Genomic DNA, 20,006 nt, shown 5'->3' with positions numbered 1-20,006 from the left:
CCTTCCTCCGGTGATGCCACCTCGAGTCAGCACCCACGCTCTTGCAGTGGAAGAGGGAACATTCTGAGGCCCAACCAATTTCTCGAACCCAGCTCCCCAGGCTCCTCGTCTTCGCCCTCCTTCGGCTCAACAATCTTCACTTTCAACTGTTCCCTTAATCGCCCTCGGATCACTGCCCATGTTTCAATCCTCTTTCTAGAGGAAGCCCAAGAAGAGGGCGAATCCAGTGTTCCGATGCCAATTGCAGGCTCACCGCGAGATATGGAACCGCTGGCTAGCATTGTCAATGACACTACAATGGCGCCTGTGCCTCCGGTTTCGAACGAGAATGAGGAGACCCAAGCCCAGGACCTGGCTGACGGAGGATGGTGCAGGATCGTGGAGGAGATTCCGGAAGTTTAATCAAGCTTTGCAGCTTCTTAACAGGTTTTGCGGCCCAGTAGCGAGGGCTTTTTTGTCAAATGTGTCGATCTTAGTATCTGCTATTGTGTCGAGGTCAATCTTTTGTTTCTGCTGTTTGTTTTTGCTGTTTGTGTTCCTCTGGATCCCCTGCGCGGGACTGCAAAACATGGTCTTGTCCAACATCTGTGCTCTGGACACTTGCTGTTTCATGCGGCCTTCCTTTCTGGCCAGCTGGTTCATTTTGCTCACTATGTTGTAATTTTACACTTTTAATGTGAATAGTAGTATAGTCTTATTTAGAAAAAAAAACAAAAAAAAAACAAAACAAAACAAACAAAAAACAAACTATTTTTATGTGAAACAAATATTACTAAATAGTTATAATTATAAATATTTTGAAATTGTAATTTAATATGGATGTATATATAATATTAAAAAAGAAAATTCATTTTCAAATTTTTAAATATTATAAAAATGACAATTTTTTTTTGATCCACAATGTTTTATAAATTTTGTGTAATATTCTATTGTGAGAGTGTGTTTTTATATTGACAATACTTGATGTCAATCAAAATAAAAAAAAATATTCTTAATTTTTTTAATTAGTGTTGATCACCTTCCTATAATATCTCCATTTTCTTTTATATTATAATTTTGTATCACATTACAATTATTTTGTTTTTGAAGTAATTATAGACATTTTGAAATTTTAATTTAATATAGATATACATATATTTATAAAAAATATGTTTTTCATTTTAGATATTCTAGATATTATAAAAATGACAAATTATTTTGATCCACTATAAACAAATACAATATTCTATTTCACTATAAAACTTGTTTTGATTCTATTCTTAAAAAAAAAAAAAAAAAAATCTTAAATCTTGAAATTAATGTTAATCACCTTCCTATAATATCTACATTTTCTTTTATATTATAATTTTGTATCACATTACATTTTCTTTTCAAATAGTAATATTTAATAATATTATGATATTGCAAAATGACTTCTTCCTTTCCAATGATTTAACCAATGCTTTATTTTTTGACATACACATTTATATTTTGCTCTCATTTGAATCTCCTATCTCTTACTTAAACATTTTTATATTTTGACATAAACAATCATATTTCATTCTTTCATTTGAATCTTATACACTCCTATCTCACTTATAAATTTTTGGGTGTATCAAATAACTCTATATCTCTATATATATATATATATATATAATTTTATTATTCTAAATTTATTAAATATTAAATAAAGTATATATATTTTTAAATTTATAGGTTAAAAGTGATTTATGTTTTACCATATACATTCATATTTTACTCACTCGTGCACTTTTATCCTCTTAATTAAATATTTTTATATTTCGACATATATATTTATATTTTATTTGAATCTTTTACACTTTCATCTTATTAGTTAAATTTTTGTATGTGCAAAATGTTCCATTTTTCATATATAAAAATATATGTTGAAAATAGCAACAAGAAATGCTAAAAATAGCATTGCTAAAGATAACATTTCAAGATATTCTAATTTTGATTTGTCCATGAATTAGAATTGTGAATTAAAATTCGAATATAGTCTCACCAGTTGTTTGAAAAATAACTAATTAATTCATCTTGAGTTAATTAGTTGGAGAAATTCAAACATGAAGTCTTTGTGAAGTCATGCAACAATTATCCCTTTGGTTGAGGAAGTTATTCCTTAATTAAGGAGATAAGGATGAGTTGTATTTGAGTTGTAATTAGTTAGCTCAGTTAACTGAGTTAAGTCCAGTTAGATTAGTTCCAAACTGTTTGTGGAACTAATTCTGAGTTCATTCAGTTAATGCATGCACACATGAAACTAGTGTACTCCTGATAACTGAAGATTCTCTCATAAATAACTCATGCATGTTAGTTCAGACAAAGACCCAGTTGAGATTGAAGACATGGACATTATACTATCAGTTGGAGGAATTTTCCTATAAAGGGAACTCATCCATGCAAAAGGAATAAGGTTCCTTGAGGATTGCGCAGTTTTACAGGGTGTGAGATCAATGTGAGTGGTCACTGTTACACTTGGTAACAATAGGATCACCCAGGAGAAACAACGCAAAGAAATAGGAGGCTTGGAGGGCTGAGGAGAAGGTTTGTGAGAAGCCTTGTTTGCTTGTGAGCATCCAGGAGGATTGTACAGAGAGCTGGTTAGTTGTGAGAGCTGAAGATTTGTGTAATCTTGATGTATTTCCACCTTGTATGATAATACAGATAGCGGGGTTTTTAGTTGAGGCTTTCCCCAGAGTATTCTTCTATGTTTCATGTGTATTGATTCTTCTTCTCTGTTATATGTGTTCTACTTGATCTTGCTCAAATAGATTAAGCTTCCACAAGTTTGATTGTAGAAGTAGATTAAGTATTTTGCTTTAGTTATATTGCATAATCAAGTTAATCTACAGTGAGAATTTCTACATGGTATCAGAGCCAAGTTCATTAGAGCTGTGAACAGCATACTGAGAAGGGAAAAGTCAAAGTTTGAAGTTCTTGATTGCACTTACAAAATCGAATTCTTATCACACCTCAAAGTTCACCAATGGCATTCAATGGCTTGAGACTCGAGTATGCACTAGATGGCAACTCGAATTACATAGCATGGAAGGATCGCATGGAAGCAGTATTAGAAGACAATGGTTTGAAGGATTTCATTGATCAAGAAATCCCCAAGCCAGCTGCAGCTAATGCCCAAGAATTGGCTGAATGGAAGAAGTGTGTGGCGAAGGCGAGGAGGATTCTTCTGGAAGGAGTTCAAGACCATATTGTCTTGAGTCTCCATGGGAAGGAGAATCTGTTTTCAATGTGGAAGACATTGAAGAACATATATCAGAACAATAGCGACCAGAGGAAACTAGCGCTCAAGGACAAGCTTTGGAAAATCAAGTGTGAAAAGGGCGACACAATTTCTACATATCTGAACAATCTCACCACCTGCAAAGATGAGCTTGGAAGTGTAAGAATAATGATAGCCGATGATGATATGGTGAGCCTCGCTCTCCTTGGCCTTCCAAAGAGCTGGCATAGCTACTAGGACTCTATGAATGGAAGGGAAAAACTGCCGGATTGGGAACGACTATGGTCGGATCTTATGCAGGAGGAGATCAGGAGGAGCATATGAGATGGTTCTTTATCCAAGGAGGATGAAGAAAGTCTAGCCTTAGCGAGTAAGGTAAGGAAAGGGAAGGAGAAGGATTCTCATCCCAAACCGAATTGGGTGACAAATCTAAAGTGAGATGCTTTAATTGTCACGAGATGGGTCATTATGCGACTAATTGCCCATCGAAGAAGTCCAAGAAGGGATTCTTGGAAGGATCTAAAGGTGAGGCATTGGCCTCTCAGTTCAAGATGGACTTCACCCTCATCACATGCATGGTGTCTTCGATGATGGGTTGTAATTGGTTTCTTGACAGTGGAGCCTCATTCCACATGACCGACGATAAAAGTTTATTCAGTACCTTGGAGGAGAAAGACCTCAAGATACTCATAGATATGGGTGACAACGAAAGGTATAGTGTTCAGGAGTGGGCATAGTTGCTTTTCAGAGGGAGCATGGAGCTTCTATCACCTTGACAGATGTGAAGTATGTGCTTGGACTGAAGAAGAACTTGGTATCGATCGCGATGTTGGAGGAAAAAGGCTACGATGTTGTCTTTAGTAAGGGAAAGGTTTTCCTCAGACACATCACCACGGGACAGGTGAAACAGATCGGTTCACGGGTACAGAACCTGTATGCTCTTGAGGTTCAAGATGCATGCAAAGTCTTGAGGAGCAAGGCAAATGTTAAAGACTTGGTGGTTGAGAGGGAGAGTAAATTACCTCTCAACATGCAGCCTCAGAAGAAGTCTCAGACAATTGTGGAGGAGCCACAATTGGAGATGCTGAGAGGAGACCGAGTGGAGGCATCCGCTCATGTAGAGACCTCCAGTAGGGGGAAATTTCGAGCCAAGTGGGCAGAGGGAGCACATGTAGTCATACCTCCAAGTGTGAGGTGGGGCGATGTGAAGTGATAGTCCCAAGAAGGCTGAAATTGGGCAGGTTCCATTGGGAGGTTTTATCTCATGGATCATACCTTGCTACGGGAGCCCAAAGTAGATAGTAATGGGAGGAATCAGTGGGACTGAAGTAGTTAGAGATCAAAGTGATAGAGGCTAGAGCAGTCAGATACTGAAGAGCGCAAAGAAGGATTGACAACAATGCAGAAAGGTTGAGTCAGCAGAGGTGCAGAGTTTTCAGTCGACAGAAGCAATAATAGTCAGAGATTTTGCTGACAGAGGCATCATTCTGATTCAGGTTGGATATTTTTTGTTTTTGGAGTTGCTGGAGCAACAACACTAGAAAGAAGTGTTGCATGCAGAACATCCCAAAGGTTTAGGATCGGGATCAAGTTGAATTCCTTTCTTGTTGAGAGGGAGTGTTGAAAATAGCAACAAGAAATGCTAAAAATAGCATTGATAGCATTTCAGGATATTCCAATTTTGATTTGTCCTTGAATTAGAATTGTGAATTAAAATTCAAATTTAGTCTCACCAGCTATTTGAAAAATAATTAATTAATTCATCTTGAGTTAATTAGTTAGAGAAATTCAAACATGAAGTCTGTGTGAAGTCATACAAAAGTTATCCCTTTGATTAAGGAAGTTATCCCTTAATTAAGGAGACAATGATGAGTTGTATTTGAGTTGTAATTAGTTAGCTCAGTTAACTGAGTTAAGTCCAGTTAGATTAGTTCCAAACAGTTTGTGGAATTAATTGTGAGTTCAGTCAGTTAATGCATGCATGCATGAAACTAGTGTACTCCAGATAACTGAAGATTCTCTCATAAATAACTCATGCATGTCAGTTTAGACAAAGACCCAGTTGAGATTAAAGATAGGGACATTGTATTATCAGTTGGAGGAATTTTCCTATAAAGGAAACTCATCCATGCAGAAGGAATAAGGTTCCTTGAGGATTGCGCAGTTTTACAGGGTGTGAGATCAGTGTGAGTGATCAGTGTTACACTTGGTAACAGTAGGATCACCCAGGAGAAATAGCGCAAGGAAATAGGAGGCTTGGAGGGCTAAGGAGAAGGTTTGTGAGAAGCCTTGTTTGCTTGTGAGCATCTAGAAGGATTACACTGAGAGTTGGTTCGCTGTGAGAGCTAAAACTTTGTGTAATCTTGATGTATTTCCACCTTATATGATAATACAGATAGCGGGGTTTTTAGCTGAAGCTTTCCCCAGAGTATTCTTCTATGTTTCATGTGTATTGATTCTTTTTCTCTATTATATGTGTTTTGCTTGATCCTGCTCAAATCGATTAAGCTTCCGCAAGTTTGATTGTAAAAATAGATTAAGTATTTTGCTTTAGTTATATTGTATAATTAAGTTAATCTACAATGAAAATTTCTACAATATATATAATTTTTAAAATCTTTTATTATCTTAAATTAATTAAATATTGAATAAAATAAATATTTTTAATTTATTTATAAATATATTTATTTCAAAGAGAATTTTAAAACATTCTCAATATGGTAATTTATATAAATTCCGATCTTTTAACCTTCTTACGCTAATCAAACCATTTCAGCCATACTTTTCTTTCTTCCAAAATTCTATGAAGTGAGCCAGTGCATTTCGGGAAGGAAAATAAGATATCCCTTTGACGTTGGGAAATGAGAATAAACTTTCCAAAAAATTATTGTTGAACTGATTTTTTTTTAATTTTATTTAATTATGTATATTTTGAGTGTGGATTTTAATTTTTTTGTGTTTTGAAATTTTTTTATAGGTGTATTTTAATTTATAGACAAAATATATATATTTTTTGGTTAATTTTAATTAAAATAGAGTTGAGATTTTGAAAAACTAGAGTTTAAATCGTTTAAGCTGTAATTCAGGGAGTTTTTAATGTGTTGAATCTATTTATTCATTCAGAAATGCATTTTAAATATAAAAAAATCACATTTTTTTTAAATTGTTTTGCTAAAGTCTAGTGAAAAATCTATTTCCTTTATAAGTTAGGCTACTTTTTATATCTATTTTAGTTAATTTTATCTAAAATTTAATAAGAATTTGAAATTTAATTAATTGAAATTTGTTGAATTGAAATTTATAATTTATATGTTTTAAATACTTTTGAACTTGGTTGAAATTTTAAATTTAAATTTATAATTTATATAATTCAAATATTTTTGAAAGAGTAAGACAATCAATTTATTAATATTTTCAAAAATATAATTTAAAAAATAAAAAATTACAATTTCTTAATTTTTTTATTAATAAATTTTAATTAAAAATCAAAACCAAAACCATTAGAATACAATTTATATTGTTTAGGCTTCTGTGATCCATATCAATTTTTATGAGAAGATTTTAAATACTTTTGAACTTTGTTGAAAATCTGAATTTAAATTTATAATTTATATAATTCAAATATTTTTGAAAGAGTAAGACATTCAATTTATTAATATTTTCAAAAATATAATTTAAAAAAAAAATACAATTTCTTAATTTTTTTTGTTAATAAATTTTAATTAAAAATCAAAACCAAAACCATTAGAATACAATTTATATTGTTGAGGCTTCTGTGATCCATTTCCAGTTTTATGAGAAGATTTTTCGGCCTAAATCTTTTTGGGATGCTTTTGTCGATGCGTTTTTAACCAACTAGTGTGGTTCATCGTAGGGCAAGTTGAAAAACCAGATCCTGGCTACAAGTTAAATAGAAAAGCAGATCATCCACCAACTCTATTAGATCAAAACTAAAAAATTAAAATAAGAAAAAGTAAAAGATTGGATTTGATAGATTTATATTTATTGAAGAAGAATTTTATTAGTAAGTTTGAAAACATTACACCAGAAAATAATTTTATGTAATATAGTTTCAAAAAATCATTATGGATTATTAAAATCCGAAATTAAAATTTTATATTTTATTTAATAAAAAAAGTTAAGAAATACCCATGGAAATGAGTATGTAAGATATATGATAAAAAAAATGGTTTTAAAATGATAAAATTTAGATTTTGTTAGGTGTGAAGTTTTTTTTTTTTTAAAGTAATTGGAATACATTATCATTTGTGTGGTTAGATATTGTATGGTTTCTTATTTGTGTCGTCAGAGATTGTATTGTTTTTTTCCTTAATTTGATATAATATTTTATAAATTATATCAAATTGTTTAATTAAGATTTAAATTAAAATATATGATATTAATATTATTAATTTTAATTTTTTATGAGAAGATTTTTTACTGTAAATCACATTGGGATGTTTTTGTCTAAGCGTTTAGAACCAACGAGTGTGGTTCATCGTCAGGACAACTTAAAAGGGACTGATCTAATATAGTTGGTTCTCATAAAAAAATTAAAATTAATAATATTAATATCATATATTTTAATTTAAATCTTAATTAAACAATTTGATATAATTTATAAAATATTATATCAAATTAAGGAAAAAAATAATACAATCTCTAACGACACAAATAAGAAACAATACAATCTCTAAGGACACAAATGATAATGTATTCCAATTACTTAAAAAAAAAACTTCACACCTAACAAAATCTAAATTTTATCATTTTAAAACCATTTTTTTTTAATATCTTACAGACTCATTTCCATGGGTATTTCTTAACTTTTTTTTATTAAATAAAATATAAATTTTTAATTTCAGATTTTAATAGTCCATAATGATTTTTTGAAACGATATTACATAAAATTATTGTCTGGTGGAACGTTTTCAAACTTACTAATAAAATTTTTCTTCAAGGAATATAAATCTATCAAATCCAATCTTTTCATTTTTTCTTATTTTAATTTTTTAGTCCCTCATCTAATACAATTGGTGGATGATCTGCTTTTCTATTTAACTTGTAGCGAGGATCTGGTTCTTCAACTTGCCCTGACTATGAACCACACTCATTGGTTCCAAACGTGTAGACAAAACATCCCAATATGATGTTTGATATAATTTATAAAATATTATATCAAATTAAGGAAAAAACAATACAATCTCTAACGACACAAATAAGAAACCATACAATCTCTAACAACACAAATGATAATGTATTCCAATTACTTAAAAAAAATAACTTCACACCTAACGAATCTAAATTTTATCATTTTAAAACCTTTTTATTTTATCATATATTTTACGGACTCATTTCCATGGATATTTCTTAACTTTTTTTATTAAACAAAATATAAATTTTTAATTTCAGAATTTAATAATCCATAATGATTTTTTGAAACGATATTACATAAAATTATTTTCGAGTGGAACGTTTTCAAACCTACTAATAAAATTCTTCTTTCAAGAAATATAAATCTATCAAATACAACCTTTCACTCTTTCTTATGTTAATTTTTTATTATAAAAACAACCAGAATATAATTATCGCAATCAACTTGAAATTAACAGTGTATGGTTTGTATTCCGTATATTTTCTTCCCACTTTCGATGTTTATAATACTCTTTTTATATATTTTATTAAAACTATTCGCCATTTAATTAATATATTTAAAATTTTCTTATTTTAAAATTAATTTTTAATATAAAATTTCTATACACTACGAATAGAACCGACTATATTTGTGGTGTGGATTTGAAAGACGAATTCCGCGAAGGAACGATAAAATTATGACGACAATTTGGATGCATTACGTGTTCAGTGTTATACGGATAATTTCCATGATACTTGAATGGTCCTCCGAGTGCCTCCTTTTCTTCTATCTATTTCTCCTCTGCAACATCTCGCTTGGGGAGGTGGGGTGACATAACCAATAGGCAAAAATGTCTATGGCTACGGCAAGCGTTTCGCCTTGCCTGTCACTCACGCACCAGCGAGCCTCGATCCGCAGACCGTCACATTCCTCCTTTTTTACACCAAGACGTCCTCTGCTCCAGTCTCGTCGGGTGAAGGTTAAGGTTCGTTTCAGCTTGCAGCAGTTGCCGCCCCCTGACCAGCTGGACGCTTACGTGGACATTCCGAGGCTCGTGAGCAGGGCGGAGGGGCTGCTCTATACCCTGGCCGATGCTGCCGTCGCAACGTCCGACAGTGTTGCCCCTGATCAGAAGACCAACGGAGGCTGGTTCGGCTTTATTGCAGATGGATTAGAAGGCTTTCTGAAGGTAGGTAATCTTTCTTGTAATATATGGGCTTCTGTGTTTCAGCTTATGACCCATTGTTTATAAATTTGTACTGTCTGAAGATTAATTGTAGTTGAAATTCGATGTTATTTTGCTAATATGGAGTCTATGGCCTTCGAATTATGTGCCAAATAACCGAAGCTTTGTATATATTCGAATTACTGCTTAAACTTGATTTGAATTTTCATCGTAGGTAACTTTCAACGGTTTCCAGTATGGAGCGTCTTAGCCAAGTGACGAATGTTTGGGATTTTCTAGTTTGCGTTCAGGTTATTTGAAAAGAGTTCAAAATGAACTAAATTGTAAATTAAATAGAGGAAACTGGTGACTGAATGCTTGCTTAATATTTTTAATTACCGCCAACCATTCAACGCCGAGGTCGAATTGTAGTTGGCACTAGGGCGACGGCTTGCTTGCCCATGAAGAGCTGGTTTTTCAGAGGGCTGAACATACTACACGCTTTGGGGGCCACTGAACCTGGTGGGAAATATCTCCATTCCTTCTTGACCAACTAGTCCAGTCCCCTTGGTTAAATTGTTAGCTGCCTCTAATATTTAATTTAATTTAACTAGTTGGGCAGAGATAAGCCAGGTGCATTTTACAGCCACTATAAGGGAGGTGTGCAATGTCCACATGGCATAAGTTGGCCCAATCTAATATTTATAGAAACAAAAAATGCTTGGCATGAATGGGACGTGTCACATTGATGCTTACAATCAAAATATATAAAAAGCATTCCTGTTCTTAAAAATAATATTTACAATATTAATTCACAAACACATCCATATAAACACATCCATACCGGCTTAGATCCATTTTAATTTTGGGATCTTTTAAACATAGAGAAATTTGTATCTCAATATTTTTTGATACTTTTTGGTGCTTAATAGATCTGGAGTTCAGATGAATCTATATTGGTATATTAATGTCTACATGTCACTAAAAAGGATCAATGGGACTGAAACATAAATATAATAGAGATATCAAACTAGACAACTCACACCATCAGTTCTGCACTGAGATGGAGGCACCTTATATGATGTATTTAGGCACCTAAAAGTGATAGATTATATGTCATACTTTTGAGTTAGTATAATTTCACAAAGGCAGGGTTGTCAAACCTAGAGAAACAACAGAGATATTCGGTCATGATTGTCAACATAAACTCTTTCTACCATCGCGAATTTATTACACATTTTGTGGAGAAGGCTTACCATATAATTATGGAAACACAATCCGCATTAATGCAATGGGAGTGTGGTGGGCACCTGAGGTCCCAAGATCAAAACTTGGTTACGATACATCTAGTTGTGGTGCCATCAATGTTTAAATGGCATAATAATACTGGTTACGATACATCTAGTTGTGGTGTCATCAATGTTTAAATGGCATAATAATACATTTATTAGTGCTTTTGCACCTTCTTAGTGATTTGTATTGCTGCAAGTACTTGTTCTTTTCTCGCTACCTTCACATCTCTACCTAATGATACATAGGAACCCTCTATTTTTTGTCATTTCCCTTTTTTTTCTTTATTTTACTTAAATAGTCATCTTTTTATTAGTTGTCGGGCATTTTCATACACAACAGGGTCTTTTTGACTACATCAGGGGTACTTTGGAGTCAAATAGGGCTGGCTGCCTATCACTTATATTGTTTGGGAATTAATGAGTTGGAAATGTACGTTATAGAATATTAATTTTGATGATGGTTGCATTAAACACAAGGTCATGATTGTAATAATATTGTTTGTTGGTAACGTGGTCCTTTTAGCCGCCTTGCTCGGGCTCTTCATAGATGATTGGATGTCGTTCAATGGTGTAGTCCTCTTTAGCCTCCTCACCCAAGGCTCTTCATAGACTACTAGATGCCCTTGCTAGCTTCTTTGAGCTCAACTATGTTGATGTTTGTAGCTCAAACATGTACTTCTACATAGGCCTAAGTGTTTAGGCGTGCGAAAGTCACCGAATACACCCTTTGTTGAAAATGGTTGTTATTGTTGTCAAAGGCTGTCCAAATGAAAGAGAAAGATACATAATCAAATAATATATTTTGAGACCTTTCCAATGATATATGGCATGCCTTATAACTCCTGGTTGAGGATTAGTGACTTTTTGAATAGTCATTATACGTCCTCCTAGTTGCACAAGTCGACCTAGCCAATGGACAAGTCGACCTAGCCAGTGGACAAGTCAACCCTACGCTAGACCCAAAATGCGCTATAAATAGGTGTGAGAAGGAGTATTTCTAACAACTCGCTCAAGCATTCAATTATGTTTATTAGGAGAGCAAAGGAGCAAATATGAGGTTCATACCTCATGGACCAACAAGAAGTGAAGTGAAGCCAAGTTAGAGAAGCATTCTGTGTGAGGTTTTTTTGGCACATCTTTTGGGAAGGGTCTTGTTCTGTTTAGAGGCCGAGTTTCAGTCTTGGTTGAGGCTAAGTTTTTAGTCCTGTCGAGGTTGAGTTTTAGTCCTAGTTGAGGCTGAGTTTCAGTCCTGGCTGAGGCTGAGTTTCAGTTCTTGTTGGAGGCAAAGATTTATTGGGGATCAAGTTGCAATCCTTGTGGAGGCCAAATTCTAGCTGAGTTTGAGTACAAGCTACTAGGAGGGCAAACCTTCTTTTGAATAGTTACTAAGCCTAAACACTGTCTCTTGAACAATAAAACAATTGTAAGTTGGTGCTTACTGAGGATTGGAGTCCTCATCTTCTTGACAGATTGGGGCCTGCAATTTTTGTTGGTTGGTGCTTATAGAGGATTGGTGTCCTCACAAGTGGTTGTAATAAATTGAAGACTGTTTGAAAAGCATTCAAGTGTTCTTTCTTCAAGTTTGGATTTCCACTTTTATCTCTGTGTTTATGCATTGTGTTGATGATTGATTATGTGATGTGATTTTAGTTTTAACATTAATAAAGTGAAAAGAATTTAATTTGTGTGATACTGATTCATCCCCCTCTTAGTATCACTGTGTATTTCCAGCAATTGGTATCAGAGCATGATTCTTCAAGAATAGTCTAACGACTAGAAGAAGATCTTATAGGGGCCATTGCTATTCAAGAATGCTCAATCAAAATTCCTTTGTTTGATGGAGCAAATTTTTCCTTTTGGAAGATAAGAATCAAAACCCACTTGATGTCTCTTAGTGCTGAAGTTTGGCAGTCTATTTTAGATGGATATAAGGTTTGATCTTCTCCTCCAGCTGATCAAGATGGGGAAAAGGCTTATGTATCCAATGCAAAAGCTATGAAGTCCACCTTAACTAGCTTGTTAGATTAAGAATTTGTAAGTTATGCAGTGTGAATGAGCTAAAGAGATGTGGGACAAGCTTGTAAGCAACTATGGAGGAGATCACAAAGTAAAGAAGGCAAAGATTCAGACTTTCCGGAGACAATTTGAAAGCCTGAAAATGAATGATTAAGAAGATGTTGTTGCTTATTTCTTCGAGTAGATGAAGTGGTTCATTTTCTTGAAGGACTTGGTGAAACAGTTGAATAAACAAAAATTGTTCAAAAAATTATGAGGTCTCTTCCTCTGCATTTTGATGCCAAAGTCTCTGTCATAGAAGAATTAAAGGATTTGCAGATTCTAAAAATCGACGAGCTTCACGAAATTCTCACTACATATGGAATGAGGATAAGAAACTCATCACATAATGAAGAAACATTTAAAGCATCTAAGAAGTCAAGAAAATGCAAGTCTAGTGACTGCTCTAGTGATGAATCGTGGATCCTTATCTCTGGCGATGCGATCATTGATTAACACCTGCGGGTTTTGGTTTAACGACAATCGTGATTCCGAACAAGTCACATCAGAGCGTAGGTCACAAGTTTGATACACACTCGGCTTGCGTTGGGGGGTGATTGTTGGACATTGGATAAACCAACGCTCCCCGTGTGTTTCGCGACATGGACTAACTGCCTCTCATGGATCCTTATCTCTGGCGATGCGATCATTGACTAACACCTACGGGTTTTCTTCTAACGACAATCGTGATTCCCAACAGACCCCTTGGATGCATCGATCTGTTCTTAAGTGACTTGGATCTTAGACAGTGACTTTGCTCCAATTACAAAACTTCTTGTAGCTCTAAATTCAAGGTTGCCTTCTAACCTATGCTTTGATACCATGTTGGAAATTCAATTGCAAGTATGAATTTCTGATCATGATAATTTATTATTCCCTTTTATTTCTTCTTTGTTATTCATCAAACAATTATCAATTTAGCAAGAAAATTAAAGATCACAGTGCACTAGATACAAAAGATACCAGAAGTTAGGCCAGAGGCCAGGGAAAAACCCATCAATCCTTTCCTTATAGATTCTTTGTTAACAAGATAAATCCAAGTCAAACTAACCAATGATCCAAATGGCAAGTCAACCTTCTACCAACAACCCAAATTCTGCCATAATTCTGTCAATAGGTTCTTCAATAAGTTTGCCACCTATCTGTCCTTAGATGCCACGTCCCACAGGGATAGAAGTTGGCATAAACATAGAAGCAATAATGTCTTAGGTAGTTAGGATCCACATAAATATAGTCTTATAGAAAGCTCAGATCCACAGAGGTATACTTCCACAGAAACACTTGGATCCACAGAAGGATGATCACAAAAGTATAATCCTCAGGAAACTTCGCATGTTACAGAGAGAAGGTACCATAGAAGCTCGCATCATCACAGAAGTACAGTGCTAAGAGACTCACATATCACAAAAAATGTAGTGCTTCAGGAGGTTCATATGTCGCAGAGATGCCATGGATGTCCGAAATTTTCCACAAACGAAGTCGAATTGGTTGCCAAGTGATGGAGTATAGATGCCAATATATAGTTGTTCGTTCATGCGAAGAGACACGTCCTTAGGGCAGGCCGACTTGTCTTTTGGAGGGCAGATTTGGTCAACTTGGAGACACTAAAATATGTCTTTTAAAAATTAATTTTCTTTTTCTTTCAAATGTCCAAATGGGACATGATACAAAATTTTTTTTTTGGTATGAAGAACATGGTTGACAAAATAAATACATCTATAATAAAATATATTTATGAAGATTGAACCTAGTTACAACTCCAACAGGGAAATCCTACTGAGGTGATATTAGGTAGGATTTCTAAAAACTCGCCTGAGGTTTGCTATCTTGTGTGGACTTGAATATTTTACAAGTGCAGCTTTAGGATGTAACATGTTGGAGGAGAGCAAGCTTAGAGAGAGAGGAAGGATTATTAGGGTGACAATGGACAACCTTCTCGAGTTCCCCTAGGGTTGCACTAGTGTTTCAGAGATTTATCACTTGAGTGTACATTTGGGAGGCAAAAGATTATGTTAGGGTCCAACCCTAACCCCCTTATTTATGTAATAGGGATGAGTCATAATTATAGTTAGTTAAAGAGTCAATAAAGCCCGTATTAATAATTGTAAGTGGTTGACCCACATTTAAGAAAGGGAGCACAGTTAGTTGCAAACGAGCCATGGTATTAGATAAATAGTATTGAGAGAACCATGGTAATGACCCATGGTATTATATGTATGAATCCTATATAAAGGATAGAGACTCCCCATTGAGAAATATCGAGTCTTATTTTGTAATCGAGCTCTGCTTTGCTGGAGGTTGCCCCCTCGAAGAGGCAAGTGAACATTTCTTTCATCTCTGAATAATAAAATACTTGTTGTTTTTCTCATTTTGTTCTGTGTTCTAGGTTGTATTTCTTGCATATTTGGTATTCTGGAATTTCTTGTAGGTCAAGAGCATAACAAGTGGTATCAGAGCACTTTCCAGGGCCGGTGGTACCTCCATTTTTGGCAGTTTTTTTTTTAGGCTAGAGACGTGTTTCGACGTCTTTAAACCATGGGATCTGTCGTTGAGCGCATAAACTTGTGGATTTGGGGAGGCATGCATGTAGGAAATACAAGAGGTGGTCACGCTTGTTGGACTCCCTTGTAACCCCTGTGGGTATCCCTTCGAGTAGTAGCGCATTAGACAGAACCGCGCACGGACTGCCTTCCACATACCCTTTGGGTATATCGGAAGCCCCTTAGGCTCACTTGAAACCTCGCTTTAGATAAACCGTCGGCCGTCTTGCTGCTACAATACACTGAGAATAGCACTCAGGGAGATTACTCGCGCGTACGATAGGGTAGTCGGGTAGTACGGATAAGGGTACAGTTGATCCTCCTTAGTTAGTGCCCTGAAAGATTGGGCCAAGTACTATTGTTGGACCCTTATGTATATTGCGATTTGTAGCACCTGACACTCCTTTGAGACCATAGTTCCCTCGACTCTTTGAAGATCGCCCATTATCTTATTTGCTAGATCAGATCTAGCAGTTGAGGTTCTGTCGCCGCCGCAACAAGCAGATCCACCAGTTGAGGTTCTACTGCCACAGTACGATTTAGATCTAGCAGTTGGGGTTTTGTCACCGCTGTAGTCCAACTCACATTCAGCAGTTGGGGTTTTGTAGGCGGATTTGAACTTTTGCGCAGTGAGGCTTGTGGCTCCTATAGTTTGGGCTCGATTTTCGCAGGACATTGGGAAGGATCAAGTTTTCTGCAATTTGGGCACTGCAGTATTGATCAGCATGGAGTAAAACTCCATTCGGAGGCCTTCCCGGGACGCTTACAAGAGACTTAGCCCATAAGATTCTGGACGACGCGTTGATCGCAGTGGTACCATTCACTTGTCAGCTTCAGTTTTCAGGGGGTCCCAATTTTTTTCAAAGTGATGACAAGTGACCAAGATTTGTGTATGGTAGCAACTAGAGCTCAAGTCATTGCCAACAAGAAGATCGAGCGCCTTGAACAAATGTTGGATTCTTTCCAGGGCCTAGCGGAATAGATGCAACAATTCATGGCACAATTCAAAATGAGCATGTTGGGGTTGCATCCGGAGGTACATGGTATTAATGCAGACCTTGAAGGAGAATCTAGCCATCATATTCACTTCCATGGAAATCACCAACATTCCCACCCTTGCCCACCCAAGTTTGACATGTATAAATTTGATGGCTCTAATCCGACAGTATGGGTAGCACAAATGGAACAATATTTCATTCTGAATGATATCCGAGATGATCAAACTAAACTACGTGTGGGAGCCCTTTACTTGGACCAAGAGAGATGGCAATGGTGGCAGTGGCATCGGAAATGCTATCTCGAGAACATAACTTGGCAAGTGTTCTCAAAATCTCTTTGTGACCGCTTTGACAGAGAATCTAAATTTTTGGGTCGTCTTACTAAGCTTCGACAGACAGGCACAGTAAAAGACTACATTGCAGCCTTTGAGACATTGGCCATCCACACAGAAGGTTTGGGAGATGAATTCTACTTGGAATGTTTTATAAGTGGTCTCAAAGAAGCCATCCAAGCCCATGTCTGGATGCACCACCCACCTACATGGATGGACGCTTGCACACAGACTATCGAAGTGGAATGTGCTTTAGCTGCCCAGTCACCTAGTTCAAATTTCATAGCCAAGGAATGCCCCACCCAGGCTCAGGGCCCTACCCAAACACTTAAGGTTCAAAAGGTGTCTCCAGCAGAAATGGTTGAAAGAAGAAAACAAGGATTGTGCTACTACTGTGATGATAAATACTCCCCCGGGCATAAATGCAAGGAACCCAAATTCTTTCAAATTGATGTTACCACTGTTTTAAAAATTGGTTGTTTCGACTTCGATTCAGCCGAGTTGGTCCGAGTCATAGCCCAACCGGGTCAACTCAGCCTTTGAACTGGATCGGCCGGCCGAGTTGGCTAATGACTCGGCCGGCTCGGTAACAACCCGGCCGAGTTGGCTAATGACTCGGCCGGCTCGGTAACAACCCGGCCGGCTCGGTAATAGTGGCTGGTCAAGTCACTTAGCGACATTTTTTTGAAATTTCATTTTTGGGGACTCCTTGGGTTTCCCTGTCTGACTCTGATCCAGAGGTTGAGCCAGATGATGTTGGCAACTCTAACAGTAGCCAGTAGTACTGGTCACAAACTTTTGTTGTAGAGGCGATTTCTAGCCTCCTTGGTTATGTGTTTTTGTTTTGATCTCTATATCATCATCGTGTATGTATTGGACAATGCACTGGGTGCCATTTTGATATAATGGATATATTCATGAGCCTACTTTGATCATATGTTGTCTTCTATCTATATTCTAATGCTTTGTGTTTGGAAACATGAATGAAAATCTTTAAAATTATGTGTTTTTATAAAAAAATAAATATTTAATGTATTTTTTACAACGACCGAGTCATTGAAATCGAGCTAGCCGAGTCGATACCGAGTCGGAGTCGGAGTCGGAGTCAACCCTCGGCCGAGTTGGAGTTTTAAAACATTGGATGTTACTGATCACAACTCATTTGAGGAAGCCCCACCTGTTGAGGGACCAGAGGACGAAGTTGAGGAAACCCAGCAGGACAATGAACTCCTAGCTACCCCAGAGGAACCAGTTATCTTGCTACATGCTTTGGCGGGCATTTCTACGCCCCAAACTCTCAAAATCAAAGGCTTTATTAAACATTGCTCTGTAGTAGAATTGATTGATAATGGCAGCACTCATAACTTTATCCATCAGCGAGTCACCGAAGCTGTTCATTGTTTGTTAGGGTAGTCTCTAATTTCTAGGTCTAGATTGCTGATGAGGAGACAATGAAATGTGAAGGCCGTTGCGAAAATATCAAACTTCAGATGGTAGACTACCACCTAAAGACCCACATGTTTGCGATTAACATGGGTGGTTGTGACATTGTCTTGGGTGCTGAATGGCTTTGCACACTAGGCCCAATCACCATGGATTTCTAGGAGTTATATATGAGCTTTAAGTAGAATGACCACATGCATACCCTCCGTGGACTCCAGGCAGGTGCTCCTTCTATCATCAGCTCGCATCGCATGGAAAAGTTGTTGAAAAAGGGCCATCATGGAGTTATCGCCCAGTTTAATGCCATCCAGGCCATAGAGCCCACTACTCTTCATATTCATCCTGAGATGCAATAGGTCTTAAATCGCCACCAATAGGTATTTGACAAACCTAAAGAGCTTCCACCCTCTAGAGGGGAACATGATCATAACATCACTTTGGTCCTAGGGGCACAACTGTCGAATGTGCGTCCATATCGATATCCTTTCTCCCAAAAGAATGAAGTTGAAAAAATCATCAAGGAACTCCTTGACGCCGGTGTTATTCGTCCTAACATTAGTCCTTATTCATCACCAGTGGTCATGGTGCTCAAGGGAATGGTGCATGTGTCCAGACTTCAGGGCCCTCAACAAGCTCATTGTCAAAGACAAATTCCCTATCTCGGTTGTTGATGATCTGCTTGATGAACTAGATGGTGCTCAATTCTTTACTAAGCTAGATCTTCGCTTTGGCAATCACCAAATTCGCACCTTGCCCCTCCTATTTATTCTCTGGCGGCTTCGCTCTTTGCCCCTCCTATTTATTCTCTGGCGGCTTCACACCATACCCCTCCTATTTATTCTTTGGCGGCTTCGCACCTTGCCCCCCGGAGGGACAAGCGGCTTCGTACCTTGCTTTTTCGTTCCACATTTCCTTGATCTCTTGAGAAGTACATTCACGTTAGTAAGAGAAACAAAGATAAGGAATGTGATATGGTGAAGGTAAGGAGACTCTTAATAGCATCATATGTGGAGGTGAATCAGTTCAATTCAGAAAGTGAAAGGGTGGTAAGTAAGGAGGTGTGGGCTTTATAAGAAGTAAGGGGGGCGGGAAGGAAGGGGGCAGGCAAGTAGATTAGAGGGTTATCCCAGTCTTTATGGTATTGGGGCACACACTGAAACCCAAAGGTATCAAGTTCCGGTAGAGCTTTAGAGGGCTTGAGAAGGAGGGGTAGGGCTAGCAAAGTGCAGGTAGGGCGATGAAGGTCTCGGGCTTTAGTGAGAAATAAGGGTAGGTCTTAGGAAGGGTAGAGGCCCGCATTTAGGAAGGGTAAAGGGAGTTGTTCCTTCGAATTGTTGGGTAGAGGAAGTTGTTCCTCCTACCAAGGCAGTTGCTAGCTCCTACCAAGGTAGTCCCTACTGCAGTCCCTGCCGCAGTTGTTCCATCTCTAACAACGGAGTATCCTACGCTGGTGAGCGCTCAAGCACTCCCAACGAGGCTGGGCAGTTGTTCCTTAAAGAAAGAATATTGAAAGGCGAAACAAACAAAAATGGCTTCAGCTAAGGGGATGGCTTTAGCTTTCATTTAGGCAAGTCATTAGAGCCCCCCAATTACTTAATAAGTGAAGGGGGGCGGGCTCCGCAGGACCTCATGGTGTGAGCGAGCAGTTGTATAGTGCAGTTAAGTTTTAGTCCAGTGGTTGCCACTCTCTTGTGGTTCCTTTTGTAGCCCTGACCTATCGAACGAAAGCACCTTCGTTGCATTGCATTTCCTTCCTAGCCAGCTCTAGTCTAATGGGAGAATGGCAAGCGAACTACAACACCT

The 20,006-nt window shown here is 36.9% G+C and overlaps 1 protein-coding gene across 1 annotated transcript in view; it reads left to right on the top strand.

Annotated features, from left to right (window-relative positions):
* Positions 1 to 9,112: 9,112 nt before the first annotated feature.
* LOC149150869 (inner membrane protein PPF-1, chloroplastic-like) overlaps positions 9,113 to 20,006 on the top strand; it is a 380,356-nt gene continuing 369,462 nt past the window's right edge. Inside the window, exon 1 of the mRNA XM_089437957.1 lies at positions 9,113 to 9,567. Within this exon, the coding sequence (XP_089294083.1) occupies positions 9,229 to 9,567 (339 nt within the window). The 5' untranslated portion in view covers positions 9,113 to 9,228. The remainder of the gene's footprint in view (positions 9,568 to 20,006) is intronic.

The sequence above is a fragment of the Pinus tabuliformis genome, chromosome 9 (genome assembly GCF_031772625.1).
Source record: "Pinus tabuliformis cultivar Carrire ecotype Pingquan chromosome 9, CPIR1, whole genome shotgun sequence".
Taxonomy (NCBI): Eukaryota; Viridiplantae; Streptophyta; class Pinopsida; order Pinales; family Pinaceae; genus Pinus; species Pinus tabuliformis.
The sequence above is the reverse complement of the archived record's forward strand: the minus strand, read 5'-3'. Positions and strand labels throughout refer to the sequence as shown.